The sequence below is a fragment of the Vipera berus genome (assembly GCF_964194415.1).
Source record: "Vipera berus genome assembly, chromosome: 8".
Taxonomy (NCBI): Eukaryota; Metazoa; Chordata; class Lepidosauria; order Squamata; family Viperidae; genus Vipera; species Vipera berus.
This window is the reverse complement of record NC_138211.1, coordinates 25,458,024-25,474,034: the sequence shown is the minus strand read 5'-3', so window position 1 is coordinate 25,474,034 and position 16,011 is coordinate 25,458,024. Positions and strand designations below refer to the sequence as shown.

The 16,011-nt window shown below is 43.8% G+C and overlaps 1 protein-coding gene across 3 annotated transcripts in view; it reads left to right on the top strand.

Moving 5' to 3' along the window:
- The window catches only part of LOC308671748 (germ cell-less protein-like 1), a gene marked incomplete at its 5' end in the record, with an annotated part of 49,826 nt that overhangs the window by 14,161 nt on the left and 19,654 nt on the right, over positions 1–16,011 (top strand). Inside the window, 7 exons of one of the 3 annotated variants that reach the window (XM_081334177.1) lie at positions 1,413–1,503; positions 1,852–1,992; positions 2,533–2,602; positions 5,530–5,605; positions 9,689–9,834; positions 11,018–11,105; positions 12,315–12,595. In XM_081334177.1, coding sequence (XP_081190303.1) covers positions 1,413–1,503; positions 1,852–1,992; positions 2,533–2,602; positions 5,530–5,605; positions 9,689–9,834; positions 11,018–11,105; positions 12,315–12,425 — 723 coding nt within the window. In that variant the 3' untranslated portion in view covers positions 12,426–12,595. The remainder of the gene's footprint in view (positions 1–1,412; positions 1,504–1,851; positions 1,993–2,532; positions 2,603–5,529; positions 5,606–9,688; positions 9,835–11,017; positions 11,106–12,314; positions 12,596–16,011) is intronic. The other 2 variants (XM_081334178.1, XM_081334179.1) reach the window with 2 other exon arrangements.

The window sequence follows — 16,011 nt, the reverse complement described above, 5'->3', positions numbered from 1 at the left end:
GACACCCATGGTTTAGTATCTTTGATAGGTAGTCATAGTCTTTGTTTGATTACTGTATTTTTCGGACCATAAGACACACTTTTTTTCCCCAAAGTGGGGGGGAAAACGAGGGTGCGTCTTATGGTCCGAAGGTGATCCGTATGGCCAGCCCCATCCTCCGCAAGTGGAAAGCAAGGGAGATTGCCAGGAGCACGAATCGGCACGTGCTGAGAAAGGCCGATCTCACGCTCCTGCACTCTCCCTCGCTCGGTTTCAGCTTCCCTTGCTACAAGAGAAAGCAGGCTGAAACGGAGTGAGGGAGATTGCCTGGAATGCGAATCGGCTGATCTCACGCTGCTGCAATCTGCCTCGTTTCAGCCTGCTTTCTCTTGTAGCAAGGGAAGCTGAAAGCGAGCGAGGGAGTTTGCAGGAGCGTGAGATCGGCGGATTCGCATTTCTGGCAATCTCCCTCACTCCGTTTCAGCTTGCTTTCTGCAAGAGAAAGCCGGGCTGCAGGGCCGCCTCCGCGGGTACTGCTCTAATGCAGAGAGGGAAGGACAAAGAGGGAGGGAGGGAAGGAAGGAAGGAAGGAAGGAAGGGACAATGGGAGAGGGAGGGAGAGAGAGAGAGAGAAGAAAGAATTTTTTTTCTTGTTTTCCTGCTCTAAAAACTGGGTGCGTCTTATGGTCCGAAAAATACGGTATTTAGAGTACTAATTTATTAATGACCATTAAAACTGATCTAAGAATAACACTGGATTACAAGATGGCACAGAATACTTAAAGTATAAAAAAGGTTTGTGCATACAGAATAACTATTTCTTTGGTTATCTTCTTTCCCTTTTTACTCCGTAAAAACTGTCAGCTGCCTCTTTCTTTTCTGTTTTCTTTGTTGCTTGCTTTCCTTATAAGGACGCAGCCAGTTACCCCTTTAATTGCATTCTAACAGAAGAACAAACTCATTTCATAAAAAATCAGTTAAAGTGGTACTGTGATGTTTTTATTCCCAAATACAACTCACTATCTGTAAACAATTTTTTGTAGAAACAGCGTATGTACGTGTTTGTGTAAAGCTTTAGTTACTACTGCATGTTGGGATCGTGCTTACTGATCGTAAGGTTTCAATGATGACATCACTGTTGCCTGGGGAACACCCAGTTGGGGGCTCCTTTCATGTCCCTGTTAAGTTGCCCACCGAGGTGGCACCCATTTATCTATTTGCAACTGCCCGCTTTCAAACTGCTGGTCTGAAGGCATGAGCTGGAGGGTGTGATGGGAACTCGCCCTGTTCCGCAGCAGCAACCAGGTCTCAAATGCAAGCTTGCCGACAGTCAGCCCAGCATCATAACCTTGTGAGCCACCGTGCTCCTCAAGCTTTAGTTATTCAGTGTATACCTCAAGTGAACCTTACAGCTGTTTCTTTATTTTATGTAGTGGATGTTCCTTCAGATGGTGCCTTCTTGGAATGGATCATTGAAACAGCTTTTAAGTGAAGCAGATGCCTGGTTTTCCAAGCGCAGGAAAGGTCTTTATGAAATGCTTTGTGAATAGTTTGGATGTTGGAAACCTTTGAAGCAGGATTTACAGTATCTTTAGCTCTCTCTTCATTATGGGTTGTTCCCTATTGGCCCAACATGCATTCCTTTTGTGCGAGATGGGAAACCTGTAAACCACAATCTTTTTGGGGGGGAAAATCCACCTTCCACTAGTGAGCCATTTTTGCTTTTAAAAGCAAATCAGGATAATCCTGTTAAACCTTATCTGAATTGCTTTCTCTGCTGGGATTGATAAACTGCTCACAGACTGCAGTGCTGCTTTTTACTTAATAGTAAAAATATATTTGAACTCTTAAGAATCTGCTTTAATTTTTTAGATTTTGAGGAAGGCATCTCATTCTTGGAAACTGAACAAGGACGTGTATTTATGCCAGTGTTCAAATATCTGAGGCTGCAGTATATAATCAGCGATCTGACATCAGCAAGAATTGTTGAACGAGACAGGCTGATCCCTGCAGGTAAGAATGGAATCGCTTGTTTTCTTTCTCTGTCATGCCATAGGCTTGAGAAAGGGAAATCAGAATTGAGTTTATGGGTCTTTGAAAGAGTCCCCACATACAGCATATAAAAACCTGTGTGCCACTAGCAAGTGGACATGGCCTGGGGAGTAAAATTGGCGAATCATTGAATCCAGTTTCAGGCACATAAACTAGTTTGTGGTTAGGTTTAAGCTATTTCTCTGCTTCTCTTACATCCCACTGTGTGGGAAAAGAGTAAAGGAGGTCATAGCCTTTTCTCTTCTTGCCCCCCCATTTCCTTCTCTAAACTTGTTGCTACAGGGTCTGCTGGTTAATGACCACAATAACATGATTTGAATTTGTTGCTACAGTATTTATTTTTAGACTCTGTTTTTTTAACTTTTGCATACATGGGGTAAATAAACTGCTAAGAGTCAGTTTTGATGGGGACAGTGTAAAAGCCTTGTAAAAATATTAAGTGCTGCTTAACTTTCTTTGCCTTGTTTATAAAAGGCCCACTTTGGTCTTTCTAAATTTTAGACTGGCTGTTCTCTGTTTACAAACAGCAGTGGTTTGCCATGCTTAGAACAGAACAAGACAATGACATTGGGTATGTATAATGCCTCTTTCTCTGTAACTGAGAAACACATCTTTCCGTATGCTAACTGCTTTCACCTTAGAAAGCTAACAAGCTTGTTCACCAGCATCCTGCTGGATGGAGCTGGTTTTGTGAATAGGTAACATGACTGGGGTTTTATTTAATAAAATAAGGAAAGTTGTTTCTTTGGATGTGCTTGAACAGTTTTGTTAACAGATTTATCAGCGCTTTGTTCATGCAAAAAATTCTTGTCCGCACTATATAAAACATAGTTGAAAAAAGTTCAGGGTTTGCATTTGAGCATCCAAGAAGGGACAGGAGAGGAGAAAAGGAAAGAGGAAAGACAAACAAAAAGAAGGGAAGCAGAAGGAAAGAAGAAAGGAAAAAGAAGAAAAGGGGGGAGGGAGGGAGGGAAAGAAGGAAGGAAGATTATAATGAGAGGGAAGAAGGGTCTGAGGGAAGTCCTGCCTTACAACTTGGCCACGAGCAGCCCTGCTGCCCTTTCACCGTCCCCTTGTCCCATCCTCCTGACCTCTCCTGGTGGTCTTCCATCCTATCACCGAGGATGCTTTGGTTACAAAGCCGGGTCTCCTTGCAAGGAGGAGGAGTGGGCCTCCCTCTGACCCACACATTTTGCCCTCTCGCACACCCCATGAGCAACGTGGCCAAGGAGAGAGAGCCAATCAGCAGCAGCCTTGAGGAGGTAAGCACAGCCGGGTGTCCCCTTGGAAAAGGCTGGACTGGGCGCCTGCCCTCCACTGCCCAGGGCTCTGGGCCGCCTGCATCACTGGAGGTCCTTGCATGGCCTGAGAGGGACAGCAAGGCTCCTCTGGTGGACAAGGGTATAGTGCTCGCCCTGGTCTCGCCTTCAGACAATGAATCCCCCCCAGCCCCGCCCAGGCCTCCACAGTTGCCCCCCGACACAAGACGTTGAGCTGGCCACCCCCACCCCCACTATGCCCACCCCAGCCCCCCAAGGTCAGCCACAACCCTGATGGGGCCCTCAATGAAATCGAGTTTGACACCCCTGCGTAAGGGAATTTGAATGCAAATTTATTCTGATGTTATTAAATATGTCATGAAAATCAATTATCTTATAAAGCAGACATGTCAAACTCGTGACGTCACGTGACGTCGCACAATGTATCGGGACGGTTTTGCCATTGCCGGCAACGGGCTGGGCGTGGTTTCTGCAGGATGCGTCTGGCCCACGGCCCGGCAGTTTGACACCCCTGTTATAAAGTAACCGAAAAGCAGTCTAAATATTCCTTATTTCAAAAGATTTTGGTGTGGTTGCAATGATTCTTGTAAGATCCAAAGTGGAAAGGCCACAAAGGAATGTTCAGTGAAGATGATGGAATTTACAGAGATGGCTAAATTAACTTCTTTGAGGCAATATGTATATTTGTGGCAGCCCGGAAACAGTTACGGCAGTCATCCCCAACCTTTCCTGCTCTGTGGCCCGGCAGCAGCAGTGCGGAGTGGGCCAAGAGGAGATGGTTTCGAGTGCACTGCTTTCACAAATGTGGCTTTGTGTACACACGCTTGCCCACCACTTCTGCAGCCCAGTTCCCGAACGGGCTGCAGCCCAGCACTGGGCCATAGACTGAGGATTGGGGACCTCAGACTAAGAGAGAACTTTATACTACTCTGTATTATATAGAGTAAGGGATACATATATCTAATTATGTTTCCAAAGGAAATCAGAAGTTGCTTCTTTTTGTTATCCTTTCTCTCGGCGTTTTTGTGTTTTTCTTTATTCTGTATTAGTTTTGGTTAATTTTTATCCTCTCTTTAAAACTTTAATAAAATTTATATATTTAAAAAGGTTTTAGTTTATTAAGAAACTCTTAAGTCTCTGAGCCTAAATATTTGTTTTGGATAAACTTATGGAAGATATTATGAAACTTGAAGATACTAAACAGATAGAAGACTTGTATGGATTAGTACTTTCTGCAGAGAAAGTCTTTTTTTGCCCCAAAATATTGCTTGCTAACAAGCATTATTAAAAATTAGGCAGAAATATTACATAATTTGATTTCCAAAAAGTTTTTGACTTTACCTTCAATGGAAATTTTGAATAACACAGCAGGACTAACATAGCAGAATATTCTTCTCAGTGAATGGAACTTGCTAATGAAAAGGTCAAGATTAAGAGAGAATAGATAATTCTAAATTATCTACAGCTTGCATCTGAATTATGGAAAGTAATCCAGGATTATTCCCAATTATTCAGAATATAACAAAACCTAAGCAGTGCTGTAAAGATTACCAGATTTCTTCTAATGAAGTGATGAGCTAAGGCACAGTCTATTAGAACAGGAATTTTCAAGGGATATTACGGTTGTATTGTGTGGTGTCTCTTTAAATTTAATGGGCAGATTCCTCTTCTAGCTGATAACTTAATTTTTGTAGTTGTACTCCTGGTGCTGTTCTGTGAGTCACAATAAGTCCTCTTCGGGTATTCACATTATGGCATTTTAGCCTTGGGTTAAAGTTCGGCAACCTATGTATTGAGGGGCAGGTATAAGTCCTTTGCCAGGAGACTTTCAGTGCATGGAAAGTACTTCTTGCTCACCTTTGTAGCTTAAGGGAGAGCATAGAGTTCAGAAATGTGGCTCTTTTTCTCATTTGAACATCATAAACCACAATATTTGTTCTCCCTGCTTTGGGAGTGTGTGCAAGGGATTGCCATGTCCTGCCGGGGTGCTGGCTACCCCACCATGATGTACTTGGCTGGTCATTTTAGCACGGCCCAGGAAGATAACTCTTTGATGCATTGGCCGGGAAAGAATTTCAGGACACTTAACAAGATAGGTTTCTGGGGGGAAATGAATTTATTCAGGCGTTAAGATCTGTGTGCAACCAGTTAGAATACTTTTCTTGTGCTTTCCTTTGATAGAATGCCATTTTATAGAAAGTTATTTTGTATGTTCAAGGCCTCAAGAGATTAATAAAGAGGAACTAGAAGCAAACAGTATGCGGTGTGGCAGAAAACTTGCCAAAGATGGTGATGTAAGCACAAATATTTTTCCATGTCCTTTTAAAAATGTGTAATTTATTTACAGTTTTTTTGTTTTTTTTTTATTTAAAAAGTTTTACAATACATTTTGACTTTAATCCCCCCTCCCCCACCCCTATCCCTCTCCCCCACTCCCTCCTCCCCCCCCCGACTTCCCAGAGCTAAATACAGGGCATAAAATCAAAAAACAAACATAAACACCCCTATGTTATCAACAATAAACTATAAATTCTATCTCTCTCTAGCTCATATAAAATGAGTACAAACAATATTAATATTACAAATAAAGTAGAAAAGAAAAAGAGGAAAACAGAAAAAGATCTTTACTCAAAATAAATTTTCTTAATCCCAGTCCTTATTCATATTAATTTCAAAAAAAAGGAAAAGAAAAAAAAACTTTCACCTGCTATTTGCATTCTCCCACCTTTCTCTAATTTCCAAACAAATTCTCAGTTACGCACCAAAAGCGCTTATCTCTGTTAATCTTAATAATCTCCGACCAAACTAAACTATATTCCTCTGTTCTAGTCGTATTAGACCTCTCGGCGGCTTTCGATACCATCGACCATGGTATCTTGCTGCGGCGTCTCAGGGGACTGGGAGTGGGAGGCACAGTCTTACAGTGGTTCTCCTCCTATCTCCAGGGACGTTCGCAGTCGGTGTTGGCAGGAGGGCAGAGGTCGACCGCGAGGTCTCTCATTTGTGGAGTTCCTCAGGGGTCGGTCCTCTCGCCTCTCCTGTTCAACATCTACATGAAACCGCTGGGTGAGATCATTCGTGGCTTTGGAGTTGGGTATCATCAGTACGCTGATGATACCCAACTTTTCCTTTCGACCCCAAACCACCCCAGTGATGCCCTCAACGTGATGTCCCGTTGCCTGGAGGCGGTTCGGGTCTGGATGGGGAGGAACAGACTTCAACTCAACCCCGACAAGACTGAGTGGCTTTGCATACCTTCATCCCGGGTTTATTTGGACATTCCACCTCTGGCTATGGGGGGTGAACTATTACCCCCCGTAGATAGGGCTCGCAACTTGGGAGTCCTCCTAGATTCACGGCTCACCTTGGAAGACCATATAGGAGCTGTGACTAGGGGGGCCTTCGCCCAGGTTCGCCTGGTGCGCCAGTTGCGGCCCTATCTTAGCCGAGATGATTTGTGCACGGTCACTCATGCGCTCGTGTCCTCTCGTCTGGACTACTGCAACGCTCTCTACATGGGGCTGCCCTTGAGGACCACCCGGAAGCTCCAACTGGTACAGAATGCAGCCGCGAGAGTTGTGTTGGGAGTCTCCCGATACTCCCACGTTACACCTCTGCTCCGTGAGCTGCATTGGTTGCCAGTTGTCTTCCGGGTGAGATTCAAGGTACTGGTAACGGTGTTCAAAGCCCTCCATGGCATGGGGCCGGAGTACCTTAGGGAACATCTGCTGCCGGCATCAAGCTCCCTGCGCCCTGTGCGTTCCCACAGAGAGGGCCTCCTCAGGGTGCCGCCGATCAGAGAATGTCGATTGGTGGCCCCCAGGGGGAGATCCTTCTCTGTGGGCGCTCCGGAGCTGTGGAATCAGCTACCGGTAGAGCTCCGGATGGCGCCCGATCTTCGCTCCTTTCGTCGCGATCTCAAGACGTTTTTGTTTGTACAAGCCGGCCTAGCCTGATGGGGTGGGGTTGTTTTATTTTTGGTGTCTTAATTTTATCTTGGGGTTTTTAGAATTGTATTCCTATTGTTTTAACTTGGGCAATCATTTAATCTCTTTTTAATGTTTGTATTTGGTATTTTATTCTGCCCTGTGAACCGCCCTGAGTCCTCAGGGAGAAGGGCGGTATATAAATATTATTAAATTAAATTAAAATTAAATTAAATAATCAAAAATAGTTCTTGCATGTATCACGCCAAATGTCTCACAGTTCCAAATCATCCTTAAGTTCAAATAAAAGTTCAAATAAAAAGAGTATATAAAAAAAAAATTTAGGCAATCTCTAAGACAACTTGTTGTTAATTAGGAGCTTACATACCCACTCTTAGTTCAACACATAGTTTAAGTCCATAACCCTAATATACTTTTCTAGCAAGCAAATAACATCAATCTTAAATTGTGTAAAATATTAAAAAAGAGGGGGGAAAAACTTTCTTTCTCCTCTATAATAATTTTACTCCATTGACATTCTAATCTAAAAATTTAATCAGCAATCTTAACGCCCCAAAACTTTTGGAGCACCTCTGTCATGACCCCCAAAACTTCTTTAGACCGCTCTCCTCCTACATCTTCACTGTAAGCACACTTTGAAGATTCCATAACTTTCTGCTGGTCTTGCTCTTGCTCTCGTCTCGCTCTTCTTAGGGCGGCACGCGTCATCTTCTGGCCTCCTGCAGCAACCGATGAGACTGTGGCTTGATCCCCTCCAACACCATTGTCCTCTGTCTGTCTATCTGCAACATCTTGAAACTTTCCCACACCGTATCCTTTTGCAGCTTCCAAAAATGATAGGGGGGTTGCTTTTAACACATTACTATAAAAATCACGTGCCTGAGCCACAGTAACCAAACGATGTCTTTTACCTTCGTGCGTCGCCACCAACCCAACTGGAATCTCCCATCTGAACTTAATATCACGTTTCTTAAGTTCCTGTACTAGAAATGCAAAATCTTTCCTTCTCCTTAGGATCTTCGGAGGGATCTCTTTTAAAACCAAAACTTCTTGCTCAGCCACTACCAAATTAGTATCATAAGCAGCTTGAATGACTTCATCTCTAATTACTCTCTTTGTAAAATAGACCACCACATCTCTGGGTAACTTCCTCTGTCTTGCAATCCATGAATTTACACGAAAAACTTTGTCCATATTTCCCTCAATTTCAGATGCTGACTGGCCCAGTACCCCTTCCAGAGCCTCAGAAATCAGCTGCTTTAAATCTTCTTTACCATTCTCCTTTAAACCCCTAATTCTAATAGCATACTGCATCTGATTATACTGAACAAGGCTCAATTCTTCGTCCATTTTATCCCTTATATTTTCATTTTCTAATACCTTTGCTTCTAATATAGAGTTCTTTTGACTGAGATCCTCCACTTTTATATCCAGCTGTAGCACACATTCAGCTACGGATTCAACCTTAGACAAAATGTCCACCCTCATTGCTCTCAGCTTCTCTTCCATCTTCTTCTCCAATTTCTCCATTTTCTCCTCCAATTTCTCCTCCAGCTTTTTCAACTTTTCATCCATCATATCAGACATCAGTTGTGCATGCTTTCCAAGAGCGTCTTGTAAATCCTTAAGCGTCAATACCGGGGGAGATGCAGGAGGAAGCAAAGCTTGCAGTGAGGTCTCTTGCACCAGGGAAGACCCCGCATTCCGAAGAGCTTTAGAAGTTTTAGCCGCCATCTTCCCCCACTTTCACTTATTACGCACTTTCACTTTAAAGCTATAAAATCCATTGAGCTAGAGAGTAAAAATAAAGAGTCCACTTCACCTTGACCTCCTGTACCGCTCTGCCTGCATCTTGATAATCAAAAGTATTTCCTTTTGGCAGGGGTGGTTGCTAACGCCTGGCTCTGCTCCAAGAATCCCAGAGCAGAGGCGCTGCGCAGCTCGGAGCAACCCAGGCTTCGGGGGGGCTCATCCTTCAGCCGCCCAAGCTCTCAGCTCAGGCGGCCCCGGAGAGCTCAACCCCTACCTGGGGCCTCACCTCCTCCTCTTCTCCCGAGGAGGGGGCTTCAAATCCATCTAAACAGCTGATCGGCGCTGTTTACGATGGAAAAACACAGCTGCGGAGTGGGCAGCCCGAAAACGGCTGTCTTTCGACGTCGCGTCGCCACCGTTTTTGTAAGCTGTTTGTTTTCCCAAAACAGTGTTTTCTTAGCTAAATTATTTTACAAGGTTAAATACTTTCTTATTGGAAAATATAAAAATGATAACAATGCTCGTATAGCTTTCTTAAACCACCAACCTTGACTTTCCTGAGGTGATGCAAAATATACAAGGTGTCAAGTGGAGGTCCTTTGCAAGTTAAGTTCAGAATTTAAAGCCACTCTTAGAATACAACTATTTCTTCAATTATCTTTTTTTCTTTCTTGCAAGTATTGCTGGCGATGGACAGGCTTTAATTTTGGCTTTGATCTGCTGGTCACATACACCAACCGTCACATTATCTTCAAACGCAACACACTAAATCAGCCCTGCAGTGGCTCTGTCAGTTTGCAGCCCCAGAGAAATATCGCTTTCAGGTGGGTTCCCTCTCTTTTTGGGCTGGTTCTCCATTGCTAGAAGGTAAAAGGATCACATCGGCACTCGCTCTTCTTGTAGACTTCGGAGTTCATCAGCAGTCATTGGAGGGAAGCAGGTCAGTATCATTCGCTCGTTGGAATCAGGGAAACAATAGGTAAGAGGGGGGGGAAATACCGAAGGTACTTGCCAGATTCATAACATTCAAATCTCTGCAGATTTACGGAGGTTTGTCTTAAGGATAATGACAGACATTAGCCTGTCACCATTACCCATAAAAGTAATGGGTAGGTCTTCTTCCCAAGCACAAAGATGTGTCCTCCATTTTGCCAAACAAGGGCAGTGGATGCAGTGGTGGGATTCAAATATGTGAACAACTGGTTCTCTGTGTTGATGCCACTTCCGGAAGTCAATTCTGGGCCTGAGCAACAAAAAATTAGCTACCGGTTATGCCGAAGTGGTGCGAACTGGCTGAATCCCACCACTAAGTGAATGGCTCAGCAGTTAAAGACACCGAGCTTGTCAAATGGAAAGTCGACAGCCCAGGTTTGAGAGCTGAGTGCCATGCAATGTGGTGAGCTCCTGTTCTTGCCTCAGCTCCTGTCAACCTAGCAGTTCCAAAGCATGCAAATGCGAGTAGATAAATAGGTACCACATCAGTGGGAAGGTAACAACAAAGAATAAATTATAAATAAATTATAAATATATTAACATGCATATACGTATACGTGTGTGTATGTGTGTGTATGTATGTATGTATATATATATATATATTCGAATCTCAGAAGGGTATGGCTGACTGATGAAAACAAATAAGTTTGAAATGCATATCAGTCTCCCTTTAATTCTTTGTTAGCAATCTAAAATTTACACAAATATGAGCTGTCACTGTTGTGACTACTGCCTGTGGATGGTCTTCGGTTAGGCCGAAACAGGAAATAAAGATTTGTCCCATGTTTGGGGCCTAGCAAGGTAATCTAAATAGTTAACAAGCATTTAACATATATATATACATAAAGCAAAATTTATTTGCTGCCCACATCATATCCAACAATTCTTTCACCCTCTCTTAACAATCACCACCTCCTTTCCATTGATTTTATTTCATATATTTATCAAATTTTGAAACCGCCCATCTGGATTCCAGAGGGAGCTTGCTTAGTGTAATTTCTCTTCTGTCCTTAGGCTGCGACTGGCTTCTTTTCATAGCAGTGGAAAGCTTATTTGTAGCAGAACTGCAGGATATCAGATGCTAACCCTTGAAAAAGATCAGGTTTGTATGTGCAAAGCTTTTGGTTCATTTTAGCTAGCAGTGTCAGAGAAGAAAGAGTAGGATTCTCATAAGAAGCAGGAGAGATGAACAGAAATGAACTGGGTTCCACCATTGACTACGCTGAAATTATGTTGTCCTGTGACACAGTATTTGAAAGACTACCCTCTCACAGGGCTTCTGATTGCTTCAGCTCAACTGAGAATTAACTGAGATTTCCTGTTTAGAGGGCCAGATTTCCACGGGGACAGCCTAAGTAGCAAGTAGTGGACTCCTCACATTAAAATTTAAATTGGAAGCGGGCTTCCGGTTTTGCGCAGTTAGTGCAACAGCCGAGGGATTGCTGGGCTCCTCACCCTACGGCTCATTTCTTTCTGTTTGGGGACCCTAAATGAGTCAAAAACCACCCCATCCCTGTCACAGCAAATTCTTTGTGATACCTCAGGTTGTTCTTTGTATTTTCATCAAATCTAAGGGCCTGATTGGGTTAATACTATCAGCATTTCCTGAACAGACTGTCAAATGTTCCAAAATGCACCTGGAATCCAAAGGGGACTTTCAGTCTCTCCAGGCCCTGAACACTTTACTGTCTGGGATAAGTCAAGAATGTGTCACATGCTCAAAACTAGAAGGCTACCTCCCCCCCGCCCCCCTTTCTCCCTGCAAAAGAGAATAGCATCAGATTGCTCCTTCCTTCCTGTGGAGCACTGAGATGAAAGTCAGGTGAAAAGCAGTATTTCTTACTCCAAATGATTGGAGAGAATTCCTTTCCTCGCAAACTCCAAAATTTCTAGGCACAAGAAGGAATGATGTTCGTAAGAATATCACTTGTGGGCAACAAGCAATTGCAACAGGCAGCCAATTCCTTTCATTGTGTTCAGGCACTTAAACCTTCGAGAAATACTGATTTGAAGTCTCCTGATATAAATGAAAACTGACGGGATAAGCTGGCCACTTCAGTGGTTGCTGTTCGGGTGGATGGTGCTGGAAAGGTCTAGAAAAATGCAACTAGAGAAAATATTTAGAGAAATAACGGTTTTCTCCTTTTGTATGGATTCAGCTGATGGATGCTTGATTGAAAATTGCCTCTGAAGTTACATGAGTAGGTTAAAAAATTACTTTCAGAATTTCTAGCGTTTTCTCTAATCCTTTCTGCAGGGTTTCTGAAAGCATTTTTATGTTCAGTCTGATACCTGTTTATTTGCTTTTTAGGAACAAGTAGTGATGAATTTGGACAGTAGACTGCTAGTCTTCCCTCTGTATATCTGCTGCAACTTCCTGTATACTTCCTCAGAGAAGAGAAGAGATAACAATGGACAGTGAATAACGCAGCCAGCTGAGATTGACTTTTGAAATGTCTTTGGGTTGTCCTGATGCCATGAAAGAAACATCATGAAATAGTCTTATCGAAGAAAAAGAGAGAGGGACTTGGTACCCTGCGATTGCCAGGATACAAGCCCCGGCAGCTCCACCTGGCATGACTAACTGGTGAGGTATGTTGGAAGCTACAGTTTTGTGGAATTGTGAGCCACAGGCTCCCCTCTCCTGCTTTAGCAAATAAATGTAACTCCCACCTCATCTCTCAACATTCCTAACGCACATCTGAATAGCTGAATACTTACGATGACCTCGTTTTCTCCTGAGAATTCTCAGCTCTAGCAAACGATACCAGTCTCCTGAACAGTACAGAAAGACTTAGTTCATTAACTGGGCCTGCTTAATTAAAGGGAGTAGGATGATATATCTATAAAGCCCACATTAATTTTAATAGAACACACTTTTTATGCTCTCTTGATTTGTTCTTCTGGTCAAGCCTTAATTTTTAAGAGTCTGTTACTGGTTTGGTGAATATCTGGATTGTTTTAAATTTTTTAAGAGTCACTTTGTAGAATCCAGCTGCCTCAATTCAGCATTTTTAATTCATCAGAACTCAGACCATTGTTTTATTCTTGGATATACTCAGTGGGTTAGGACGCTGAGCTTGTCGATCAGAAGGTCGGCAGTTTGGCGGGTCGAATCCCGAGTGCCGCGTAACAGAGTGAGCGCCTGTTACTCGTCCCAGCTTCTGCCCACCTAGCAGTTCGAAAGCACGAAAAAAACGCAAGTAGAAAAATAGGGACCACTCCGGTGGGAAGGTAACAGCGTTCTGTGCGCCTGTGGCGTCTAGTCATGCCGGCCACATGACCACAGAGACGTCCTCGGACGAGTGCTGGCTCTTCGGCTTTGAAACGGAGATGAGCACCGGCCCCTAGAGTCAGAAACGACTAGCACGCATGTGCGGGGGAACCTTTACCTTTTATATACTTTTTCACTTTGGGGTTTTTGACTTGAAGCAAAAAAGCACTCCCAAGCCCCGAAGCAAGTAGGTCAGCCTCTGCTAGCCTCTGTACTGTTAGCCTTAGCCTTTAATTATAGTGGTTCAATTCGCGCAGGCTAAGATGGAACTATAAGAAACCAGATTATACTTAACTCTGATGTGTAGATGTTGCCTAGCCTCCCTCAACAGGGCCAGCCATCTTTAAACCACAGTTCCATTGAAGGAGTTGAGGCAATGTATATCTGTCTCAATCATTTCTTCAAGAGCTCAATCGTTATTATTACTGGCTTATTGTATTATAAAATACAGAATATATTTTGGTATTTACATAGTATTGGCAAGAGGCGTTAATACTTTGATGATTAAGATAAAGCTTTAAGGATAAAAATCTTTGAAGGGCTTAATTTTTTTCAAGTGTACGTTTGGGTGGCTTGGTTTGCTCTCCCCCCAAAAAGAAACATTATCAGTTTTTCAGATTCTTGATCTGTACATAAGCTGTGCTCTGCCGGATCAGACTCCTGGCCTAACCATCCCACAGTCTGCTGTCCTTGGCCAGCCCAGAGATGCCCGAGGAAACCTGCTGGTCTCCAAGCGGGCGGCCTTCACGGACAGTCCCCTGCTTTTGTTACCTTAAAGGGAGCACATAAAAAATCCCTGCTGTCAGGACCCACCTCAATCCACATCTTAGGAAATAAGAACTCTTGGATGCAAGTTTAGTCCAAAAGGAAAATGTTTACTAGGAAGGAATCGATTGTGGGAATACAAGACGGAATCTGACAAAGGTTACATTTCAATCCTATATAAACCATTCCCATTTCAGCCCCTCCCCTCATCCATTTGGTCAGGCTGTCGTCAGTTGCTAGGTGTCAGGTCCTTCCATGGGAAAGGGAACTCTCCTTGGTTTTATGGTTATTGCTTTTTATGGTTATTGCCTCTTTTTCCCATATTGGCCAGCGTTGTTCTGTTTCTGTGAGTTTTCTGGATGTGTATGCGCATGGTTGCAATGTCCCCCCATCATTTTCTTGTAATAGTACGGCTCCTACCCCTACATCACTCGCATCTGCCTGTATTATAAAAGGTTTGTCGGGATCTGGGTGTTTTAGGACAAGTTCAGCAGAAAAAAGTCTCTTTAGCCTCTCAAATGCTGCTTGACATTCCATTGACCATTTCAGAGGCTGGCTGGGTTTCACGGGTGACCCCCCCCTTCGTTTTCAACAAATTTGTGAGGGGCATGGCTATTTGGCCAAATGCAGGGATGAATTGGCGGTAGAAGTTTGCAAACCCCAGGAAACTTTGCAATTGCTTCCGTGTGCGGGGGGGTGCCCACTCTAGTACTGCCCTGACCTTCTCTGGGTCCATTTCGATGCCCTCTGGAGATATGCGATATCCCAGGTAGTCGATTTTTTCCTGATGGAATTCACACTTCGATAATTTAGCATATAAGTGGGCAGCTCGCAACTTCTTCAGGACTGCTCTGACTAGTTTGATATGTTCCTCTTTGGTTTCTGTGAAGATAAGGATGTCATCGAGGTAAACCAGGACCTCCTTATATAGGTGCTCTCTCAGCACGTCATTAATTAATTGCATAAAGACTGCGGGGGCCCCTTGCAGTCCGAATGGCAATACTTTGAATTGATAGCACCCATTGGGCAGTTGAATGCAGTCTTCCATTCGTCTCCTTCCTTAATCCTAATACGGTAGTATGCTTCCCTCAGGTCTAGTTTGGTAAAAATCTTTCCTTTCGATAGGTGGGATAACATATCCTTCATTAGGGGAAGGGGGTACAGATTACATTCACTAATTGTGTTCAAATTTCTATAGTCCACAACCAAACGAAAGGACCCATCCTTCTTCTCCCTGAACAGAACCGGGGCGGCCACTTTGGGTTTGGCAGGCTCAATAAATCCTCTTTCTAAGTTTTTCTTTATGAATCTCTCCATTTCTGCCATTTCCCTTGGGCTCATGGCATACATCCTGGGTTTTGGGAGTTTTGCCCCAGGTTTGAATTCTATGGTGCAGTCTGTGGGGCGGTGGGGGGGAAGCTCATCTGCTCTTTCCTCACTGAAAACCTCAGCCAGGTCCCTGTATTCTTCCGGTATCTCTGGTAACCCCTTCTCTTTCCCCACCGCTGCTGTCTCCTCCCTCTGGGTTGGGGGGTGCTTTTGGAGTCTAAGTTCTTCTGCCCCCCCTTTGGGAAATTGAGTTCTGCTGTCCTCCAGTTTATCCCGGGGTTCCATTTCTTCAGCTATTCCAGTCCTAGGATCATTGGGCATTCCATGCCTGGGGCCACTATAAACGTTATGTCCTCCTCATGGGGCCCCAGTGATAGGTGGATTGGTAAAGTGGCTAGGGTGGCTGGTCCTCCCCCTGCTATTGTCCCATCTAATTGACTAAAAGAGATTGGATGTTTTAGCCTCCTCACTGGGATGCTCAATCTCTCCACCAGCGTTGGGCTGATAAGGCAGCGGATGCACCCAGAGTCTATCAGAGCTTTTATTTTGGCTATTTCAGGCATAGGGGAAGCTAATATAGTCACTGTCTTAAGTATGGGTGGAAGGGGTCCACTTACCAATGGTTCTCCCTCTGAGCTGT